Source organism: Cervus canadensis, chromosome 10, assembly GCF_019320065.1.
Source record: "Cervus canadensis isolate Bull #8, Minnesota chromosome 10, ASM1932006v1, whole genome shotgun sequence".
NCBI lineage: Eukaryota > Metazoa > Chordata > Mammalia > Artiodactyla > Cervidae > Cervus > Cervus canadensis.
Genome location: NC_057395.1, coordinates 31,771,975 through 31,792,974, shown reverse-complemented (window position 1 = coordinate 31,792,974; position 21,000 = coordinate 31,771,975). Strand labels below are relative to the sequence as shown.

General features: G+C 45.0%; 1 protein-coding gene across 1 annotated transcript in view; it reads left to right on the top strand.

Annotated features, from left to right (window-relative positions):
• FAM171A1 (family with sequence similarity 171 member A1) overlaps positions 1–21,000 on the top strand; it is a 126,596-nt gene that overhangs the window by 73,351 nt on the left and 32,245 nt on the right. Inside the window, exons 3-4 of the mRNA XM_043478728.1 lie at positions 4,730–4,822; positions 18,844–19,002. Coding sequence (XP_043334663.1) covers positions 4,730–4,822; positions 18,844–19,002 — 252 coding nt within the window. The remainder of the gene's footprint in view (positions 1–4,729; positions 4,823–18,843; positions 19,003–21,000) is intronic.

Below are 21,000 nucleotides of genomic sequence, written 5' to 3'. Positions count from 1 at the left end.
GCCTACCACCAGGGGCAAAGATGGTGCCTGACGTGAGTTCAGCTGGGGATGGGGTAGGTGGGAGCAGCAGATGGTGCCCCCTCTGTCCCCTTACTTCAGACTCCATCTCGTGCCTGGACCACATTATCTGCCAGCACACTTGTTGCCAGGGTAATGGGGGGAGGATGGACTTTGGAAACCAGATAACCTGGGTTCTGGCTCCAAATCTATGCTTGAACCCCTCCAGCTTTGATGCCAGTCTCTGCAAAATGGAGCTGATACCACCTTGTAGAGCAGTTCTGAGTAAAAAGTATTTAACATAGGTGCACCCACAGTGTCTAAAACATGGTAGGTGCTCAATAAATGCGTAGCATCTAACACAGTGCCTGGCACAAGGCCAGTATTCGTGCTCACCTCTGCACCGCTGGACCTGCCCCATCAGGGTTCCCATTGCCTCTGGGGCCCATGGAAGCAAAGTGTGGCTATGCCTGTCTCATCCAGCCCCAGCACCTACCCTCTTCCACAAAATTCTCTTTAGTTCAGTTTATATTTGTCAAGTGCCTACTATATGTCAGACACTGCCCTGGCCACTGAGAATACAAATCTAGAGACTTAGGACTTGCTTCTAGGTTTATCCATTAGTTATGAAGTCAGCCACAGAAGCCAGTTCCTTCTGATGGGATCAATACTCTGATAGATTTATGTGCAGATGGGGATGCTGGGGAGGACAGGTCCACCAGCCTACAGGAGCGAATGAAGGAGTTTCCTGGGGAGGCAGAGAGGGCATCTGAGTCTTGAGGATGAATAAATATTAGCATCAGAAGATGCTTGTAAAAACATACAGATTCCAGGACTCACCCATTTGACTGGACAGATTGACCAAGGAAGCTGAATTTTAATAAGCAGTTTCTACTCCCCACAATAACCCCCATCCCCCAGGTATTTATGGATAAAAATGTTCACTGTAATTTGGGACCACTGCTTTGAGAGCTATGGAAAGTGGGTTGAAAATAGGTACAATTGAGGAAATGCTTTAGGAACATTTTAGAGAAAAAGAGATAAACCTGAGGAATATTTAGCAGGCAGAATTCAGAAAGCCTTGGAGAATGGGTGGGAGGGATACAAGGGAAAGAACGTTGGATGAATGTGAGTTGAATCTCAAATTTCTGGCTGGTGATGGAGTGGATAGAATAACAGATGGGCGATGGGCCACCTGGGGTTCCCTAAGGTTGACTGGATTAATGTTGTTGACTGAAAGAAATCCCTTACTCGCTCCCTGTATGTATCCCTCTCTCCAAGCTTGGGGCTCCTACAAAAGTGGGTGGAGATGGGGGTGGAGGTGCAGGAGATGGGAAGGAAAAGAATGAGTGTTAGGGTCATAGTCAGTGATGAATATAGCATAGACTGGATTTAAGCTGCCTGTGGGATGCCAAGCATGTTCGGCCTTTAGTTTCCACTTTCTGGCTATTATGAACGATGTTGCTATGAACTTTCATGTACAAGTGTTTGCATGAACACATATCCTCAGTTCTCTTGGGCATGTACCTGGGAGTGGTGTTCCTGGGTCGCATGGTGACTCTATGTTTAACATTTGGAGGAACTCTGGATTGTTTTCCCAGCACCAAGGTCCATCCTTTTCTTTGTCAGGGCACTTTGTCACATTCTGCTTGTCATGTAGCTATTGGTTGTGTGTCTTAGCCTCCTTCTAATGTAGATCCCTTAAGGGCACAGACTGCCCCCAACAGTGATCTATTCTGCACATCTAGCTCTGGGCCTTATATATGATGGCAGCGAAATAAATGGACTGTGTAGAAAGAGGGGTCATATCCATGGCCAGCCCCTCATTGGGCCCTCTGGCACTGTCCAGAGCCAATTGTGCTAAGTATTGGGTTGGCCAAAAATTCATTTGGGTTTTTCTGTAACATCCTACCAAAAACCTGAATGAACCCAATAATTGCTCTATTTAGCATTTGATATTTCTGGCTCCTAATATTTTCCTTGAAAGTTACTTTACCTCTCTAGGCCTTACTTTCTTCCTCTTTAAATGGAGAGACTGCTGTCAATGGGAACATGTATATTACCATATGTAAAATAGATAGCCAGTAGAAATTTGCTCTATGACTCAAGGAGCTCAAACTGGCATTCTGTGACAACCTGGAGACGTGGGATGGGATGGGAGGTGGGAGGGAAGTTCAAGAGGGAGGTAACATATGTATACCTGTGGCTGATTCAATCTTCCCCACTGGCTCAGCAGGTAAAGAATCTGCCTGCAATACAGGAGACGCGAGTTCGATCCCTGGGTCAGGAAGATCCCCTGAAGAAGGAAATGGCAGCCCACTCCAGAATTCTTGCCTGAAAAATCCAATGGACAGAGGAGCCTGGCGGGCTACAGTCCACGGGGTCCCAAAGAGTCTGACACGACTAAGTGGCTTGAATCTGAAGCAAATATGACATCTGTTCAATATGGATGATGGATACACAGATACCTATGGCTGATTCATGTTAATGTATGGCAGAAACCGACACAATATTGTGAAGCAATTATCCTCCAGTTAAAAATAAACAACAACAGCAACAAAAAAAAAAGTAGGAACTTAGGCCTGGATGGAATTTAAGAGGCCTTTGAACTTGAGCCTGTGAAGCATAGCAGTGAAGGTCAGACTCCAGAGTTCAAATCCTGGATCCAGTATTTACCAGATTCAGGATCTTGGACAAGTTAATTCCTTATCTATAAACCTGTCTCCTTACCTGTCAAAGGGGCATGTTAATAATACCTCTTTCAGAGAGCTGTTTTCAAAGTTAAATAAATTACTCAAATTAAACCACCTAGAATAAAGTCTGACATGTCAGTGAGGGTTCAGTAATGTTAGTGATTATTGTTATCCCATAATACATTGATTTGGTTTTTTTGTTAAGTTCATATTCTACCCAGAAGAATTAGGTGTTTCCCCCCTGGCCACACCTTGCAGCATGCAGAATCTGAATTCCTCAAGCAGGGATAGAATCTGGACCCTGGCAGTGAAAGCACTGAGTCCTAAGTGCTGTTCAGCCAGGGAATTCCCAAGAAACGTGTAGGCTCTGTGAATTTGTAGGTTGGAAGTCGAGGTCTTTAAACAAGAATTTAAAGTCGCACAAGTTCTGTCGTCTGTGTTCATTTGCTTCAGTCGTGTCCGACTCTTTGCGACGCCATGAACTGTAGCTCTCCAGGCTCCTCTGTCCATGGAACTTTCCAGGCAGGAATACTGTAGTGGGTTCCCAGTTCCTACTCCAACAGATCTTCCCCACCCAGGGATTGAACCTGCATCTGTTATGTCTCCTGCATTGGCAGGCGGATTCTTTACCATTAGTGCCACCTGCAAAGTGTCATCTTATTAGTTCCCAAAATACAGTGGAAAAAAAAATGTTTATCGTTGACTTATCCATTAACCTAAGCACATATTGTGAGTCTTTTTTAATGTTAATATCCAATATTTTACATACATACAGTGTGTGCATTGTAACTTTTAACAGATTCCTAATGTGAAGAAGTTCAGATACTTTACTAAGAACTTCTAAAGAATAAAAAAATATGTAGTTAACTGTTGTAGGCTAAGCAGTTGTTATAGAGAGATTGCAGGACGCATGGAGTTTTGAAAGACTTTTGCTAACAATACTTAAAGGACAAACTGTTTCCTTTCTCTCTGTTGATGATAATTCTGACACCTAGTAAGTGGGTTTTCTTCTCAAATCAACCAGTTCTCCACCTTTCTGGATACCAACTGGGTGTCTTACAATTCAGTTCCATTCTGACAGTTGTTGTTCAGTCACTCAGTTGTGTCCGACTCTTCGAGACCCCCTAGACTGCCATCTCCTGGAGCTCGCTTAAACTTGTGTCCATTGAGTGGTGATGCCGTCCAACCATCTCGCCCTCTGTCATACCCTTGTCCTCTTGCCTTCAATCTTTCCCAGCATCAGGATCTGACAGTAACTGTCCAAAATTAGCCCAAATGCTACCGATTAAGGGCTCAGTCCCATGAGACTGTCCTCTAATTCAGACACAAGCCCTAAGTGGTCACCTGTACTTCTGACCAATCAGCTATAAATCAGAGGTTCCCATGAGCCCCTCCCTGGTTTCTTTTACTGTAATGACTCCCAGAACTCAGAAAAACAATGACTTACATTTGCTGGTTTATAACAAGTATCATAATGGATGCAGATGAACAGCCACATGAAGAGGTACAACGGGGTGAGATCCAGAGGGTCCTGGCCATGGAAGCTTCTATCCCCGTGGAGTTGAGGTGCACCACACTCCTAGCACATAAATGTACTCGCCAGCTTGAAGTTCCCCAAGCCTGTACCTTTGGGACTCTCATGGTAGCTTCATCAGTCATGGCAGGTGTGATCAGTCATGAACTGAACTCTCCACCCCATCTATTCTCTCTGGATAATGGGAAGTGAGCCTGAAAGTTCCAAGATTCTCATCATGGTTTGATCTCTTTGGTGACCAACCCGCATCCAGGAGGCCACCCGGAGTCTCCTCATCAGATCAGAAAGATACTCTGGTGACTCAGGAATTTACAAGGGGTTTTGAGCCAGGAACCAGAGGCAGAGAACAGATATATATTTATTATTATGTCACATTAGTAAAAAATCAATGTTGTTGATTGATTTTAACCCAGAGAATCCAAAGAATGCAGAGTACTTAAAAAATTGGTATGAGCACTTTGATTTAGAAGTCAGAATTCCCTCATATCCATCTTTGTTTCCACAGTATTTTCTTCACTAAGCCTGGGCCTGCTTCCAGAACGATCCGCTACCCTGATGGTGTATGAAGACGTTGTCCAGATAGTCTCAGGATTCCAAGGTATGTCTGATATTTAAAAAGAGGAGCGATGGTAACTTTGGGGCCAACTGTTAAGATGTGAGGAATGGGTAGTCAGGTAGCGATGGCCACGAGCATGTCCACAGCTGGACATAATGGCTGTAGTCCCTACAAGTGCGCGGACATGTTGGCATTTCGGTGAAACTGTTGGCTGTGGCCTTGTTTGTTATCAGCCCAGCCTTTGAACTGCAGAGAGGTAAGAAGAGGCTCCGCCCTCTGTTCACACCACGTCTCTCTCTTCTCCAAAGGTGAGAATTTCATCCCAGGGTCAGAATCCAGACCGTGCCTGGGCCTCACTGATCAGTGGATACAGTCACTCTGAAAAGTTTCATAAGCATTTGAGTATATAGAGTTTCAGGGGGGGTTGTTTGTTTTTGATTTTTTTGGCTAGGCCTTGTGGCTGGTGAGATCTTAGTTGCCTGACCAGGGGTTGAACTCACACCCCCTGCAGTGGAAATGCAAGTCCTGACCGCTAGACCCCCAGGAAACTCCCTAGAGTTTCAGTTTTGCAAAACAGGACAGTTCCAGAGATCTGTTGCACTATGGTGTAAATATACTTCACATTGGTGCACTGGACACATAAAACTGGTTAAGATGGGGACTGGCCTGGCAGTCCAGTGGGGTTAAGACTCTATGCTCCCAATGCAGGGGACACAGATTTGATCCCTGTTTGGGAAACTAAGACCCCACATAGATATGGCAAAAAAACAAAAACAAACAAACAAAAAAAAAAACTGGTTAAGACAGTAATTTAATGTTAGGTGTTTTTTACAATAAAAAAAATTTCTTCCCCCACCCAAAAAAGAAAACAAAAAATTCACAGGCGTACAAGTGTGGCCTTTTTCTATCTCTTATCCCCTTGTGTTTTTAGCCCATCTCATGTGCAGTGGTGTAAAGGTGACCTCACCCCTCTAACTGCTCTTCCAGAAAATCTGGTACAGAAGGTTTATGGAATTTGCCCTCTGTTTGGGGCTGGCCTTGGAACTGGGAATCAGACTTGTGTCAAACCTTTTTTGTGCTGAGATGATTGGTTTCTTCCATCTTAACCATGGGCCTGAAAATGATATTTCCTGTCTTTTAATGTTTCATCAGATTCTTTTTTTTTTGTTTACTTTTTGTTGTTGTTCAGTCCCTAAGTCATGTCCAACTCTTTGTGACCCCATGGACTGCATCACGCCAGGCTTCCCTGTCCTTTACTATCTCCCGGAGCTTGCTCAAACTCTTGTCCATTGAGTCAGTGATGCCATCCAACCATCTCATTCTCTGTCATCCTCTTCTCTTCTTGCCCTCAGTCCTTCCCAGCATCAGGGTCTTTTCTAGTGAATAGGCTCCTCACATCAGGTGGCCCAAGTATTGGAGCTTCAGCTTCAGTATCAGTCCTTCTAATGAATATTCAGAGTTGATTTCCTTTAGAATAGATTGATTTGATCTCCTTGCAGTCCAAGGGACTCTCAAGAGTCTTCTCCAACACCACAGTTCAAAAGCATCAATTATTTGGTGCTCAGCCTTCTTTATGGTTCAACTCTCACATCCGTACATAACTACTGGAAAAACCATTTTTTGTTTGTGCTAAGTCGCATCAGTCGTATCCGACTCTGCAACCCCATGGACTGTAGCCCACCAGGCTCTTGAGTCCATGGGATTCTCCAGGGAAGAATACTGGAGTGGGTTGCCATGCCCTCCTCTAGGGGATCTTCCCGACCCAGATATTGAACCCAAGTCTCTTATGTCTCCTGCATTGGCAAATGGGTTCTTTACCAGTAGTGCCACCTGGGAAGCCCCCTTGTTTGTTTGTTTTATTTATTCCTATATTTTAATACTATTTACACCAATTATTATCTGCCTAAAGCATCCGTGTGCCATCTGCGAGTGAGATGACTTTATTCCTTTTTTTATTGCGTAGTTGTGGGAACATACAAGGAGGTTAACATGCTACTCTTAGAAGTATATAAAGAGAAATAAGGAGAAATGTCTGGGAGCATATGTGACCTGAGTTTGGGAGAGAGAACAGGAATAGATACATAGATTTTAATGTCATCTGCACAGTGAAAGCCCTAAGTCACCTCCTGCTTTTCTCCTAAGAGACAGCAGAGATAGGCCTGAGTCCTCAGCATCCTTTCACATCAGGACCACAATGGGAGCTGTTGGGCCTGGGACCTCCAGTTGCTCTTTAATTACCTTTGCCACTGTTTTTTCACAACTGAAATATAATGGTTCCCCACCTCCAGTCTTACTGGGATATAATAGACATATATCTTTAATGATTTGATATGTGTATATATTACACAGTGATCACCACCATAAGTCTAGTTAACATCCATTATCACACAGTTTTTTCTTGTGATGAGAACTTATAAGATCTACTCTCTTAGCAACTGTCAAATATACAATCAGTTCAATTCAGTTCAGTCACTCAGTCACGTCTGACTCTTTGCAACCCCATGAACTGCAGCATGCCAGGCCTCCTTGTCCATCACCAGCTCCCAGAGTTTACTCAAACTTATGTCCATTGAGTCGGTGATGCCATCCAACCATCTCATCTTCTATCGTCCCTTTCTCCTCCCGCTTTCAATCTTTCCCAGCATCAGGGTCTTTTCAAATGAACCAGTTCTTTGCATCAAGTGGCCAAAGTATTGGAGTTTCAGCTTCAGCCTCAGTCCTTCCAATGAATATTCAGGACTGATTTCCTCTAGGATGGACTGGTTGGATCTCCTTGCAGTCCAAGGGACTCTCAAGAGTCTTCTCTAATACCACAGGTCAAAAGCATCCATTCTTCGGCGCTCAGCTGTCTTTATAGTCCAACTCTCACATCCAGACATGACTACTGGAAAAACCGTAGCCTTGAAGCTGAAACTCCAATACTTTGGCCACCTGATACGAAGAGTTGACTCATTTGAAAAGACCCTGATGCTAGGGAAGACTGAGGGCAGGAGCAGAAGGGGATGACAGAGGATGAGATGGTTGGATGGCATCACCGACTCAATGGACATGAGTTTGGGTAAACTCTGGGAGTTGGTGATGGACAGGGAGGCCTGGCGTGCTGCAGTTCATGGGGTCACAAAGAGTCAGACTCAACTGAGGAACTGAACTGAACTGAACTGACTAGATGGACCTTTGTTGGCAAAGTAATGTCTCTGCTTTTTAATATGCTATCTAAGTTGGTCATAACTTGCCTTCCAAGGAGTAAGCATCTTTTAATCTCATGGCCAGTCACCATCTGCAGTGATTTTGGAACCCAAAAAAATAAAGTCAGCCACTATTTCCACTGTTACCCCATCTATTTGCCATGAACCGGATGCTGTGATCTTAGTTTTTTGAATGTTGAGCTTTAAGCCAACTTTTTCACTCTCCCCTTTCACTCTCATCAAGAGTTTCTTTAGTTTTTCTTTACTTTCTGCCATAAGGGTGGTGTCATCTGCGTATCTGAGGTTATCGATATTTCTCCCGGCAATCTTGAGTCCAGCTCGTGCTTCATCCAGCCCGGCATTTCTCATGATGTACTCTGCATATAAGTTAAATAAGCAGGGTGACAATATACAGCCTTGACGTACTCCTTTTCCTATTTGGAACCAGTCTGTTGTTCCATGTCCAGTTCTAACTGTTGCTTCCTGACCTGCATACAGATTTCTCAAGAGGCAGGTCAGGTGGTCTGGTATTCCCATCTCTTTCAGAATTTTCCAGTTTGTGGTGATCCACACAATCAAAGGCTTTGGCATAGTCAATAAAGCAGAAATAGATATTTTTCTGGAACTCTCTTGCATTTTCGATTATCCAGCGGATGTTGGCAATTTGATCTCTGGTTCCTCTTCCTTTTCTAAAACCAGCTTGGACATCTGGAAGTTTATGGTTCACATATTGCTGAAGCCTGGCTTGGAGAATTTTGAGCATTACTTTAACAGCATGTGAGATGAATGCAATTGTGCAGTAGTTTGAGCATTCTTTGACATTGCCTTTCTTTGGGATTGGAATGAAAATGGACCTTTTCCAGTCCTGTGGCCACTGCTGAGTTTTCCAAATTTGCTGGCTTATTGAGTGCAGCACTTTCACAGCATCATATTTCAGGATTTGAAATAGCTCAACTGGAATTCCATCACCTCCACTAGCTTTGTTCATAGTAATGCTTCCTAAGGCCCATTTGACCTGCTATTTACCTGGGGCCCTACTATGGTGGAGGTAATGAAAATAATGGCGACCTCCTTCAAAAGGTCCCATGCATGCATTGCTACACTCGGTGCCCCCAACCCTACAGCAGGCCACCACCAACCCATGCCACCACCAGAGTCTCCTGGACACTCATGGGTAAGTCTGGGTCATTTTCTGGTGGGGTCACTACTCCTTTCTCCTGTTACACACAAGGTTCTGTTTGTGCCCACCAAGAGTCTATTTCCCCAGTCCTATGTAAGTTCTGGCAGCTCTATGGTGGAGTTATTGGCGACCTCCTCCTCCTCCGAGCTTATGCCATACCCAAGTCTGCTGCAGGCACCAGGCCATATATTATGTCCCCAGAGCATATTCATCTTGTAACTGGAAGTTTGTGCCTTTAACCACCTTTATCTGTCCTCCTCATCTCCTGCCTCCTGCCTTTGGCAACCATTCTAATTCCACTTATAGGTGAGATCATACAATATTGTCTTTCTCTGACTGATTTATTTCACTAACATAGTGTCCTCAAGGTCTATCCACGTTGACCCAAATGGCAGAATTTCCTTCCTTTTATGGCTGAATAATATTCCACTGCATATATTTGTGTGTGTGTGTGTATACATATACATATATATAAACATGCATACATTTCCTGTATCCATTCATCCATCAATGGACACTTACATTGTTTCCATGTCTTGGCTCTTGTGAATAATACTGCCATCTTTGCCTGAATAAATAACTGCTGACCCTGGGGGACTCAGCCACTCATGGTCACAGCAGAACATGTGGCTGGAGGAGTTACTTGTTTTCCGACCCTCCAAGATGGCTATTTCTTACGCTCTAACCCCTGCACCACTGTTTTCTCCCATTATGTGTTGTTGTTCAGTTGCCAGTTATGTTCTGACTCTTTGTGAACCCATGGGCTGCAGCACGCCAGGCTTCCCTGTCCTTCATCATCTCCCAGAGCTTGCTCAAACTCATATATCCATTGAGTCACTGATGCCATCCAACTAGCTCATCCTTTGTCGTCCCCTTCTCCTCCTGCCTTCAGTCTTTCCCAGCATCAGTCTTTTCCAATGAGTCAGCTCTTTGCATCAGGTGGCCAAAGTATTGGAGCTTCAGCTTCAGCATCAGTCCTTCCAATGAATATTCAGGGTTGATTTCCTTTAGGATTGACTGGTCTGATCTCCTAGAGTAGACTGGAGATCTCCCACTCTTTAGTGGGCAAGTATTCAAGCCCATGTGTTTATGCTTAGTTGCTCAGTCATGTCCAACTCTTTGCAACCCCGCCAGGTACCTCTGTCCATGGGATTTTTCCAGGCAAGAACACTGAAGTGGGTTGCCATTTCCTTCTCCAGTGGATCTCCCCAACCCAAGCTCTTCTCTCTCTTCTTTTTCCTGGAATTGAACTAAGAACCCGGAAGAGGTGAGGATCTTAGCTAATGGTAGAATCATGAGATGCAGCAGGTCTGTGATCACACCAGGCCACCTACAAGCCCAGATTCAAAGGGAACAGAAAGTATGAATCCGAAAAGGGTGCCGGCTGGTAGCAGAAAGAAGCAGACTGGGAATTCATGGAGTCTTGTTAATGGTACAACATTCAAGTGAAATCTACCAACTCCTGCCACTGGTCCCAGAGCTTCCCCAAGCCCAGAACTAGGCGTCCATGTGCCTTCCACACCTTCTGGCTCCAACCTTGGATTCCACCCATTCCTGCCTCCCTTGTGCCCCCTTCTTTCCTTATCAGTAACCAGGAAGGTGAATTAAAACAGCCTTCCAGCTGAGGGTTCTGTATCTTATCACAAAAACCACCCTTCCTGCCATATCTGGCAGTAATGTCTTAGCTCCCAGACAAAACTGAAAAACCTGAAGAGTGAGGGTCATATTCACCTTAACACTCCCAGGGCCTGGCCCCACACCCACTTTAGTATCCGTATACAATAAGCAGTTCATTGAAAGGCTGAGTAAATAAATATTTTAAAAACCATCCAGATCCCACTGCTTTTTGTACTTCCTGTATAGATCACTCATGCTACAGTTATTTATTTGCTTTGTCATGGCTGCTAAGAGGAGGACAGTCATCGGTACCCACATGCACACAGACACACAGTCAGAGTGTTAGAATTGCGCTCTCTCTCTCTCTCTAAGGAGCAAGAAGTATGGTCATATTATAAGCTTAGGGATGTAAGACATCCAGGTAGTTTTTGTTATGATTAATTTATTCAGTCTGCTGTATCACTTCCCTCTTTTATGTAACCAGAAACTGAAAACCATTTATTTCTCCCTTTCCAAAATCTCATTTGCATTCCAGCTTTTAAAAATTGTCTACACTTTGTTAATTTTTTAATTCACCCTACTTTTTGAGTTGTACTAGTTGTACTTTTCCTTGTCTCAGTACAGACATACCAGGATAACACTAGGTGATCTTGTTTCTTGTTTTCTTACCAGTTGGAAGGAGAACCATATGTAGGTAATTTTTGGTCTTTGCAGTTCTGTTCTGAAAAACCAATACAAAACTGAATTTCTAAATGATATATTCAAATTTTTATTCTCAAACTGGTCAAGTGTAGGTGCATTTCTTTATTTTTTAAATGGGGTCACAGGAGGAAAAAAATAAACTCTTGCCAATCAGAAATGTAAGTGCTGTCAGCCATTTGAATTTTTGTGTTGCCTGGATGTTATCATGTGTCAGACTCCCCCAAAGGAAGGGGGAGATGGTGAGATGACAGTTTGGTGACAGAGCCTCACACGTGTTATGTGCATAGTTTTGGGTGATGCCCCATTGTTTGGTTTTATGTGACACTAGAGCAAAAGATTTGAAAGAATGAAGGCCACTTGGCTGAGAGGTGGAGATGGGAGAAGCAGAGGTGTTCTCATTAGCAAGATTTAATGCTTCACGTGAAGTTTTGTTTTGAAATGTTTACAACCGAATAAAATAGAATAAGCTCATGGTTAATGAGCATTTTCCTTGAACAATAAAAAGGCTGCTCACTTGTTTTCCTGTCTGTAGGTATCTAAATTCAGACCACACACACCCTAAAACTGTTCTCATCAGACCAGGTGGAATTATGGAGACTGCTTTCTCTGTCTCTCTTGCTCTCTCTCTCGCACACACACACGCTCACACACACACGCACGCGCCCACACAGGCGCACATGCACACGTGGTTTGAAGTAAACTCATGTTTCCAGTGGAAATGACTTAGCACTTGATTTCATTTGGAAAGTCAGGAAAGTGGTTGTCTTATCATTGTTGCCTTTTCATACTGTTCATAGGGTTCTCAAGGCAAGAATACTGAAGTGGTTTGCTATTCCCTTCTCCAGTCATTGTGGACAGTGTTTTATAAAGAAAGCCGGGAGCAGTTTCAAGTTAACAGTGTGGTGAAGCGGAAGGGCCAGCATAGGCACTGATTAACATAGGGCTCTTTACCACCATAGGCTGGATCTATAAATATGCTCCTTGTCACAGAATGCTTGCAAATTGCCTTTTTCCCCCTACTTTTTAAAAAATTGAAGTATAGTGGATTTACAATGTTAAATTAATTTCAGGCGTACAACATAGTGATTCAGTATTTTTATACATGATATTCCACTTGAAGTTATTATGAAATATTATTTATATTCCCTATGCTGTATCTTATATCCTTGTACTTACTTGTTTTATACCTAGTAGTTTATACCTCTTAATCTCCTACCCTTTATTTTGCCCCTCCTCTCTTCCCTATCTCTACTGGAAACCACTAGTTTGTTCTCTGTGCCTATGAGTCTGTTTCTGTTTTGTTATAGTCATTCATTTATTTTTTAGATTCCACATAAAAGCTGTGTCATATATTTGTCTTTCTACGTCTGACTTAACTTCACTCAGTATGATAATCTACAGGTCCATCCATGTTGCTGCAGATGGCCTCATTTCATTCTTTTTTATGGCTGAGTAATATCCCATTATATATATGTACCACATCTTCTTTATTCTATTGTAGATTATTAAGGAGATTCTCAGGTGACTCAGTGGTAAAAGAATCTGCCTGCCAATTCAGGAGATGCAAGAGACTCTGGTTCAATCCCTGGGTCAGGAAGATCCACTGGAGAAGGGAATCGCTTCTCCAGTGCTTCAGTATTCTTGCCGGGAAAATCCCATGGACAGAGCAGCCTGGCGGGCTACAGTCCTTGGGGTCACAAAGAGTCCGACTCGACTGAGTGACTGAGTATAGCACACACAGATTACTAAGTGAAATAATGTGTATACAAGAACTTTGCAGATCCTAAAGCGCTGAACTGCCCCTCTCATAAGATAAGTGGAGCTGTAGTTTGAGTCTACATTGGTCTTTGATTGTTGCTGCCTTCATTAATTTTGGAAGTGGTGGATCCATTGAAAGTTTCTGGGTGGGGAGAGGTCATGGTCAGAGCAGAATTTGAGAATCATCAGTAGATGAGGCAGGAAAGGGATGAGGCTGGAGCACAGGGAAGTTAGGAGACTTTTGTGATAGTTGAAGCCAGGGGTAGCATAAGGTCATGTAGGGTGGAGGCAGAATGGAAGAAAAAGACAATGCTAGAAACATTGATATGGGAAGATTGGGCAGTCCCAGCACTTGAATGAATGTGCAGAAGAGTAGAAAGGGAAAGCAATGTTGACAACCTGTAATCAAACCTGGGTGTTGGGGAAGAGTAGGTCTTTGTCAAGTGGGAGAGAAGGTAGTGATGGTTTTAATGCCTAGTGGGCATCCAGGTCGAGGTGCTGAATAGGCATGGAACTTGGCAGAGTCCCCGGCAGGACAGGAAGGTAACTATGAGGCTGCAGCAAGGGCGACAAGTCAGGAGAGAGTCAGGAACAGCAGAGGCAACTGTGCTGAGACTTCAGGATCTCTCATCAGAAGTAGGAGGAAAAGAAAGCACTCGTAGAGCAAAAGGCCTGCGACTCTGCAGAGAGCAGAGGGCAGGACCGCCACCGCCAGCAGGGAGGGCTGCCGGGCGAGGGTGGGAACAGTGCACATCATTGTGAAGAGCTGGAGGGGTGAAGGCGAGCGAGGGTCACAGGGTTTGCAGATTATGCAGTTGTCAGTTGACATTTCCAAGGGCAGCGTGTATTGAGGGTGAAAGCCACGTCCCTGGGCATTGGGTGGAAGGAGAGGAGACTGATGGGGAGAACAGAGTGAAAGTCGTGTCTTATTGTTATTTTTCTCAATGAGGAAGTAAGGAATATATGTATTGACTGGAGAAGAAAAGCTCCTAGAGAGAGATTTATTATGAAGTCCAGAAAACCGGTCAAATAACAAGTCTTACAATAAAACAAGCAAAACTCAGAATACTTGGGTTGACCTTGGGGGAGGGCAGAGACAGAGAGGCAGAGAGGAGATGGAAGAAAGATTTTGAAGTGCAGACAGAAGTGGGGCCCTCGTGTTTTCAGTACAATTAGGTCTAAGCACATGGGGGATGGCGGTGGAGCCCCAAGTTTGAGAAGAACAGCGGATGTTTGAAGCAGCTGCTGTGGGGAGTGTGGGGGAGGGACATCCACAGAGGAGACAGCCCTGTCCCCCTCCACCATCCATCCACACCCAGTCCGCTCCCTCCTGAAAAGTGTGGGAATGTAGCAGCTTTCATACATAAATTTAGGCTTAAGAACATACCATTCCCTGCCCAGCCTACACACACCCACTTTAGATTGTATTTGCACTGTGGCTTAGAATATTTCAACCCCTATACTCCTCAGATGTTTCTTTGATCGTTTCACCAGGCGGAGGTCGTGCCTGTACTCCTGGGAGGACTACGTTTGATCCCCCACAGGTATCAGGGCGTGCTGGTCACAGCATGTGTCAAAGCAGCTGGACCAGCCACATCTCCTTGTAGCAAACCTGCCTCCACATCGCCCTTCTTTGCCCCTCCCCAGTACTCCCCCTGCCACAGAAAACAGACACGCGTGTCTGGCCTGGGAGCAGGTTCTCCTGCACAGAAAAGGGAAGGAAGGCAGCAGGGGGAGAGGGGAGGGGAGGGATGCAGCTCCCAGTGAAATGCACGATGAGCCGGAGAGTAAGAGCAGGCATGAGAGAGAGACAGAGACAGAGGCAGAGACAGAGAGGCAGGAAGGGAAACATACACAGAGGCAGAGAGAAATAGACACGCAGAGAAACAGAGACAGGAAGATACAGAATTGGGGTGACCTATGATATGAAGAGTTGACTCATTGGAAAAGACCCTGATGCTGGGAGGGATTGGGGTAGGAGGAGAAGGGGACGACAGAGGATGAGATGGCTGGATGGCATCACCGACTCAATGGACATGGGTTTGAGTAAACTCTGGGAGTTGGTGATGGACAGGGAGGCCTGGCGTGCTGCGATTCATGGGGTTGCGAAGAGTTGGACATGACTAAGTGACTGAACTGAACTGATGATGTAACTTATATGTGGAATCTAACAAATAATACAAATGTGTCTGTTTACAAAACAAAAATAGACTCACAGACCTAGAAAACAAATTTATGGTTACCAAAGGGGAAAGAGTTGGGCGGGGGTAAACTCAGAGTTTGGGATTAACAGATGCACATCACTATATATAAAATAGATAAGCAGCAAGGATTTACTATATAACAGGGAATACTATTCAATATCTTGTAAGGACCTATAATGGAAAATAACCTGAAAAAATTTTATATGTATAACTGAACACCTTGCTGTTCACCTGAAGCTATCATAATATTGTAACTCAATTATACTTTAATTTTACAAAATAAGGAGCTGGGGTTTCCCTGGCAATCCAGTTAGATGAAGACTCCACGCTTCCACTGCAGGGGATGCAGGTTAGATTCCTGGTCAGGGAAGTTCCACATGCTAAGAGATAAGGCCAAAAGAAAAAGAAAAAAATGAGGAACCAATGACAAAAGTAGTCACCTATTTAAAACCCCCCTCAATCTGAAAAGGATACCTTTTTAAATAGAATTTAAGGAGAACTTTTTAAAACTAAAGCGTCAATTTATTAAAATTTTAAATTAAAAAAAAAAAAAAAGAATGGAGATGAAATGCCCAGTGGCTTGAGAACTGGGAACAGCCTTGGTTGTGTTATCAGGGTCCTAGGCCTGGCTGGACTGCTTTCCTGGGGTTCAGCAGGATTCCCTTTCATCTTTCAGCAGCCTCCCCTTTTCCTTGGTCTAGGCTGAGTGGGATTCTGTTCCTTTGAGCCAAAGGAGCCTTCATAGTGACCTCAACCTGCCCATCTCAGGGTCTCTGAAGGGGCACACAGTACCCGACCCACATTCTGGGGTAACCTGCCTGGCCTCTGCGTTCTGCCTCGACCCTCATGAGGAAACGGCCCCTCTTTGCACCTTTACACTGCAGCCACGCCCTTCCTTCCTTCATAGTAGTGAGTTTCCCATTTCTCAGTGTATAAAACCCAGACATCAGCAATATTGTTTAGAATGAAGAACAGTGGAGAAGGGAAACCGAATCCCAGAAAGTTCACCATCATTGAAAGAAAATAATGGTGACCTAATGGGAGGGAACTCCAGGAACGAGGGGGGTATGTGTATACTTACAGCCGATTCTCTTTGCTATAAGCAGAAACTAGCACATTGTAAAGCAACTCTGGTGCATTTGTGCTCACTCAGTCACGTCCAGCTCTTTGCAATCCCATGGGCTGTAGCCTGCCAGGCTCCTCTGTCCATGGAATTTTTCAGGCAACAGTACTGGAGTGGGTTGCCATTCCCTCCTCCAGGGGATCTTTCTGATCCAGGAATCGAACCCACATCTGCTGTGGCTCCTGCATTGGCAGGCAGATTCTTTACCACGGAGTTGCCAAAGCAACTATACTCCAATAAAAATTAATTTTAAAACATTAAAAAAATAAAAGCAGCTCAAGCAATTTGAGACCACTCCAAAAGTCATTTGTCTATCTAACAAAAAAAAAAAATGGGAATAGGAGGACAGGATGTTGTTATATAGTTGAGGGTGAGGAGATGGATGAGAAAGGGTTTGCTTTGACCTTTAATCTCTGAGGGCAGCTTAGAGAAGAAGGAAAGAGGCAGACGGCAGGTGTGGGAGGTGGAAGGGAGAGGGATCCAGTGAGGCCACTGCTCCCGGCATGAGTGGAGCACCCCCAGAGCATGAGGCGCCCAAGCTCTGTGCAGACCACGGAGGGGACAGCAGGAAGACGTCACTGTGGTATGAGATCAGAGGAAGAGGACAGAGGGCTAAGGCGAGCTGAAAGTTAACATGTACAGCAGCAGGGATGCCAGGGCATCACCATGGCTGTGTTTTAGGGGTAAAGAAAGGACACCGATGGTCTGGAACAGGACTGATGTAAGTGTCCACCTAGCTTAAGTGGAGGCAGCCAGATTAAATAGGACTGTTGTGAGCTTGGGCATCTGGCTCCCACAGGCTCCAGAGCTGGGCCAGTGTTTATGGAGGACCAGTCATTTGAGAAATAGTCAGTAGTTTCCAGGAGGTAAGGGTACCATCGTGACCTCCTTAGTCATCCATGGTCAAGGCAGCCCACCCCATAAGTCTGTGTTGGTGGTGAGTCCATTTGGATTTTTGTGGCCTCACCTATCAGAAGAGACTTGGATTAGTTGATCCTTGGAGCTCCAGAACTCCGTTATTGAGAGCAATTCTGGATTTTGTTTGGTTGGTTTTTGGCCATGCTGTGCAGCTTGCAGGATCTGAATTTCCCAACCAGGGACTGAACCTGGGTCTTCGGCAGTGAAAATGCCAAGTCCTAACCATCAGACCACTAGAGAATTCCCCTAGAACACTTCCTGACAGGCTTATTCCTCCCCTAAAAGCTTCTGATCCAGAGTGAAAAGGAACGTTGGTGTAGACGTGAAAGACCATGAGTCCTGGGCAGAGCTGCTGGTCAGAACAACCACGAATTGGAAGGAGAGGGAGGGTCCAGCTGACCACAGAGAAATGTGGTCTCCCTCAATCCTGGAGCAGGTTATACAATGGCCAGAACATCAGGGCAGACCACTGTGTTTGAGGAACCACTTTATTTAACCCAGAAGGATGTGTACTTCCATCAGTAAATGCTCCCAACTCCCATCTCTGTGAATTTTTGTCTTCATGATGTTTTTGCTGCTTGTGTGCAAACTGATTTAGTACGTTTATGTCTCGTGACCCTCACTACATCATTAGATGTAGTTCAGGTTTTACAGTCAAAACAAGATCTGGAGCAAAGTCAAACTGCGGATGGTGTCACAAGGTAACTGTCTAAGGGGGCTGTCGGCTCAAGCCGTCCTTCTGCACAGGGTTTCCTGGAAGGAGCAGTTCTCACATCCGTTCAAGAGGCTCATCATAAAATCTGTAACATAATAGTCAGGAGTTGGATGCACCCACCAGAGTAGACGGAAGGCCAAGAGGCATTTCACTGTGGGTTCTTATTTGCATTTCTTGTCCAGCTGTACATCTGCTGCCTGCTCTGCTCTAGCGTGGTCTGTGCACTTAGACCAGACTTTACCAGGAAGGCTAAGGATGTGTTTGTAACAATCTCAAAAGATTTCTCTTGCCTTGTGTGTTTCAAGATGTTAATTGCCATCTACTCATTTCACTTATGTAGACGTTCTTTCCCAAAACGATACCCCTACCCATAGGCCAAGACTGGGCAGTGAAAAGACCGCTCACAAATAGAGCTTTTTGTGAAAAACCTAAATAACATCCTGTGTCAAAGCAGACGTGACAATGGGCTATTATTTCTGTCCCCATAATAGCATGTTGTCACATCTCTGTGCCCCGCGTGAATGGGCCATGGGAAGGGATGTGGGGAGGAGTGGGGGCAGGGGAGCCAGGCTGAAACCTTAGAGGAGCCTCTCCGGGGTTTGCATTTTCTAAAAACAGAAACCGCTTCTCCAGGAGGTAACTCAGAGGTTCATATCTGCAGGTGCCCGGCCGCAGCCTCGAGTGCACTTCCAGAGAAGAGCCCTGCGGCTGCCGGAAAACACCAGCTACAGTGACCTGACTGCCTTTCTCACGGCCGCCGGCACCCCCTCCGAGGTGGACGGCTTTCCTTATTTGCGAGGATTAGATGGAAACGGAACAGGTAATAATCTCATCTCTTTCTTCTGCCTGGGGAATCTGTGTTTGCATCTTTTATAGGTGTTTGTATCTTTCTAAGTGGGAGAACCAGAGGTGCAAAAGGGGGGAATCTGTCTACAAGTTCTGGTGCACTGAAACCATCATTTAAGGAATTCAGCCTGCACCACTTCAGGGTTGAACTTTCATGAGTTTTAATCGCTGGACCTTTCTGCTGGGACCAGTTGCCTTAAGCACCCTCTCTGAGCTCTCCTTTGGCTGCCTAAATGTAGTTAATCCCAGAAGTTCTTTTCATTGAATTTTTCAAGTGTCAGATCAGAGTTTGAGGTTTTCTGTCCTGTTTTCAACCTCACTCCACTTGCCCCTGCAACATTTTTTGGTGGAGCAGCCTGCCCAGCTGTGCAGAGATGTCCACGCCCACTCGCCACATGTCACAACTGGAAGGGGAAGGGTGGGTGGCATTGAATCTGATTCCCAGGGGAGCACAACAGCGCCCCCGCCCACCGGCCCTGGGAGCACTTCGGGGCGGGGAGACTCTGGGCTTCAGGGGCTGAGTCTTTCTCATAGCCTCCCTTTCTCTGAGCTTGCTCTTTCTGCCTTCCACTTGGCGAAGTGTTCAGGCTTTATAGTTGATTTTGAATCATCTCCTGGCAGATCTGTAAGTCCACTCAGTCATTCTTACCCTGTGCTGGCGAGACCCACAGTGCTCAAAGATCACAGAAACTAAAAGCCATCAGTCAGAAAATAGGTAATAATTCCTTATCAGTAAAAGACCGCCTGTTACCTCCATTTGCGGCCAGGAGAACTCCGTGCTAACGTGGTCCCTGTTCCTCCTTCTGGTGAACAGAGGGTGGTGAAGTCTCAATTCCTGAGTCATTTTCTCGTCTCCCCCTTTTTCTTTCCCCAATACTTTACATGAGTCACAACATAAACTTGAAAAACAAAGGCCGTTCTGGGTTGAATCCCATGAGGTGAGTACGTTGCTGCATTTCCCAGGGACGCTTTGATTGAATTTCACCTAATTGTCTAGTGCTTTACAGAAACTGATCGTCCTGCGAAAGCTTTTTATCCCTGCAACATATGATCCATTTTGTAGAATGTGGATAAATGTCTGGTTACAGTTCAAGGTCACCTGATGATTTGTTACCCGATTTTCTTCCCTCTGTGGTACTGTTTTGAGAAATGTTTCTTCTTCCTTGAATGTTTGTGTGATAATGATGCAATAAATAGTCAATCACCAACACCCCGAAGAGTTGCATGGTGTTCATCTTAAGTGAATATTGTTGGGGAAGAAAGTTGACTTTTCATTTAAATGGATAGGCCTGGGAGGGAAGTAGTATTTCAGGGAACATGATAATCTGAGGCCATCATGAAACCTCCAATCCAGTCTCCATCATAAAACCCCCAAGTTGGCGGGACGACCTCATTCATTTTTCTGTTCCCCAATTCCAAGATGTCTTGAATAAATTATAAAATGCGAGATGACGGTAAGACAGAGAGAAGACATAGGGCAATTGATTTTAGAGGAGTTGTTTTCTTTTAAAATCACTCTGTTATTTCAGAGGGAAGAGAGAAAGTCTTTGGAAGGTTATATTCAGCTTGTTTTCCACAGAAATACCTGGCCGTTGACCTAGGAAGAATCAGGCCTCCTCCCAGGAAAGGCAGTCACCAGCGTGGTGTCCACTTAGCACCCCAGCAACCCATCAACTGGGGCTTCTCTTCTGCCCCACCTTTGCCTTCTGTTTTATAAAATGCATCAAAGAGGTTTCAACTTAGTGTGAGAGCCTGGGCCACACTAATCCCTGTGAGATGGCAGGTTATCAGTAGAATTCAGGGAAGTAAACAGAGACCGTAAATGTGACTGGAGAGTGACTGGCTTCCCTGGTGTGTCCTAAGGGGGGTGGTTTATCCCCGCCTCCACTTTGAAGGAGTTTCCAGAGCTGTAGGAACTCAGCCACCTGGAGCTTTCAGTTGCTTCCTCACTCTCTCTTCACCGTGCATCCTC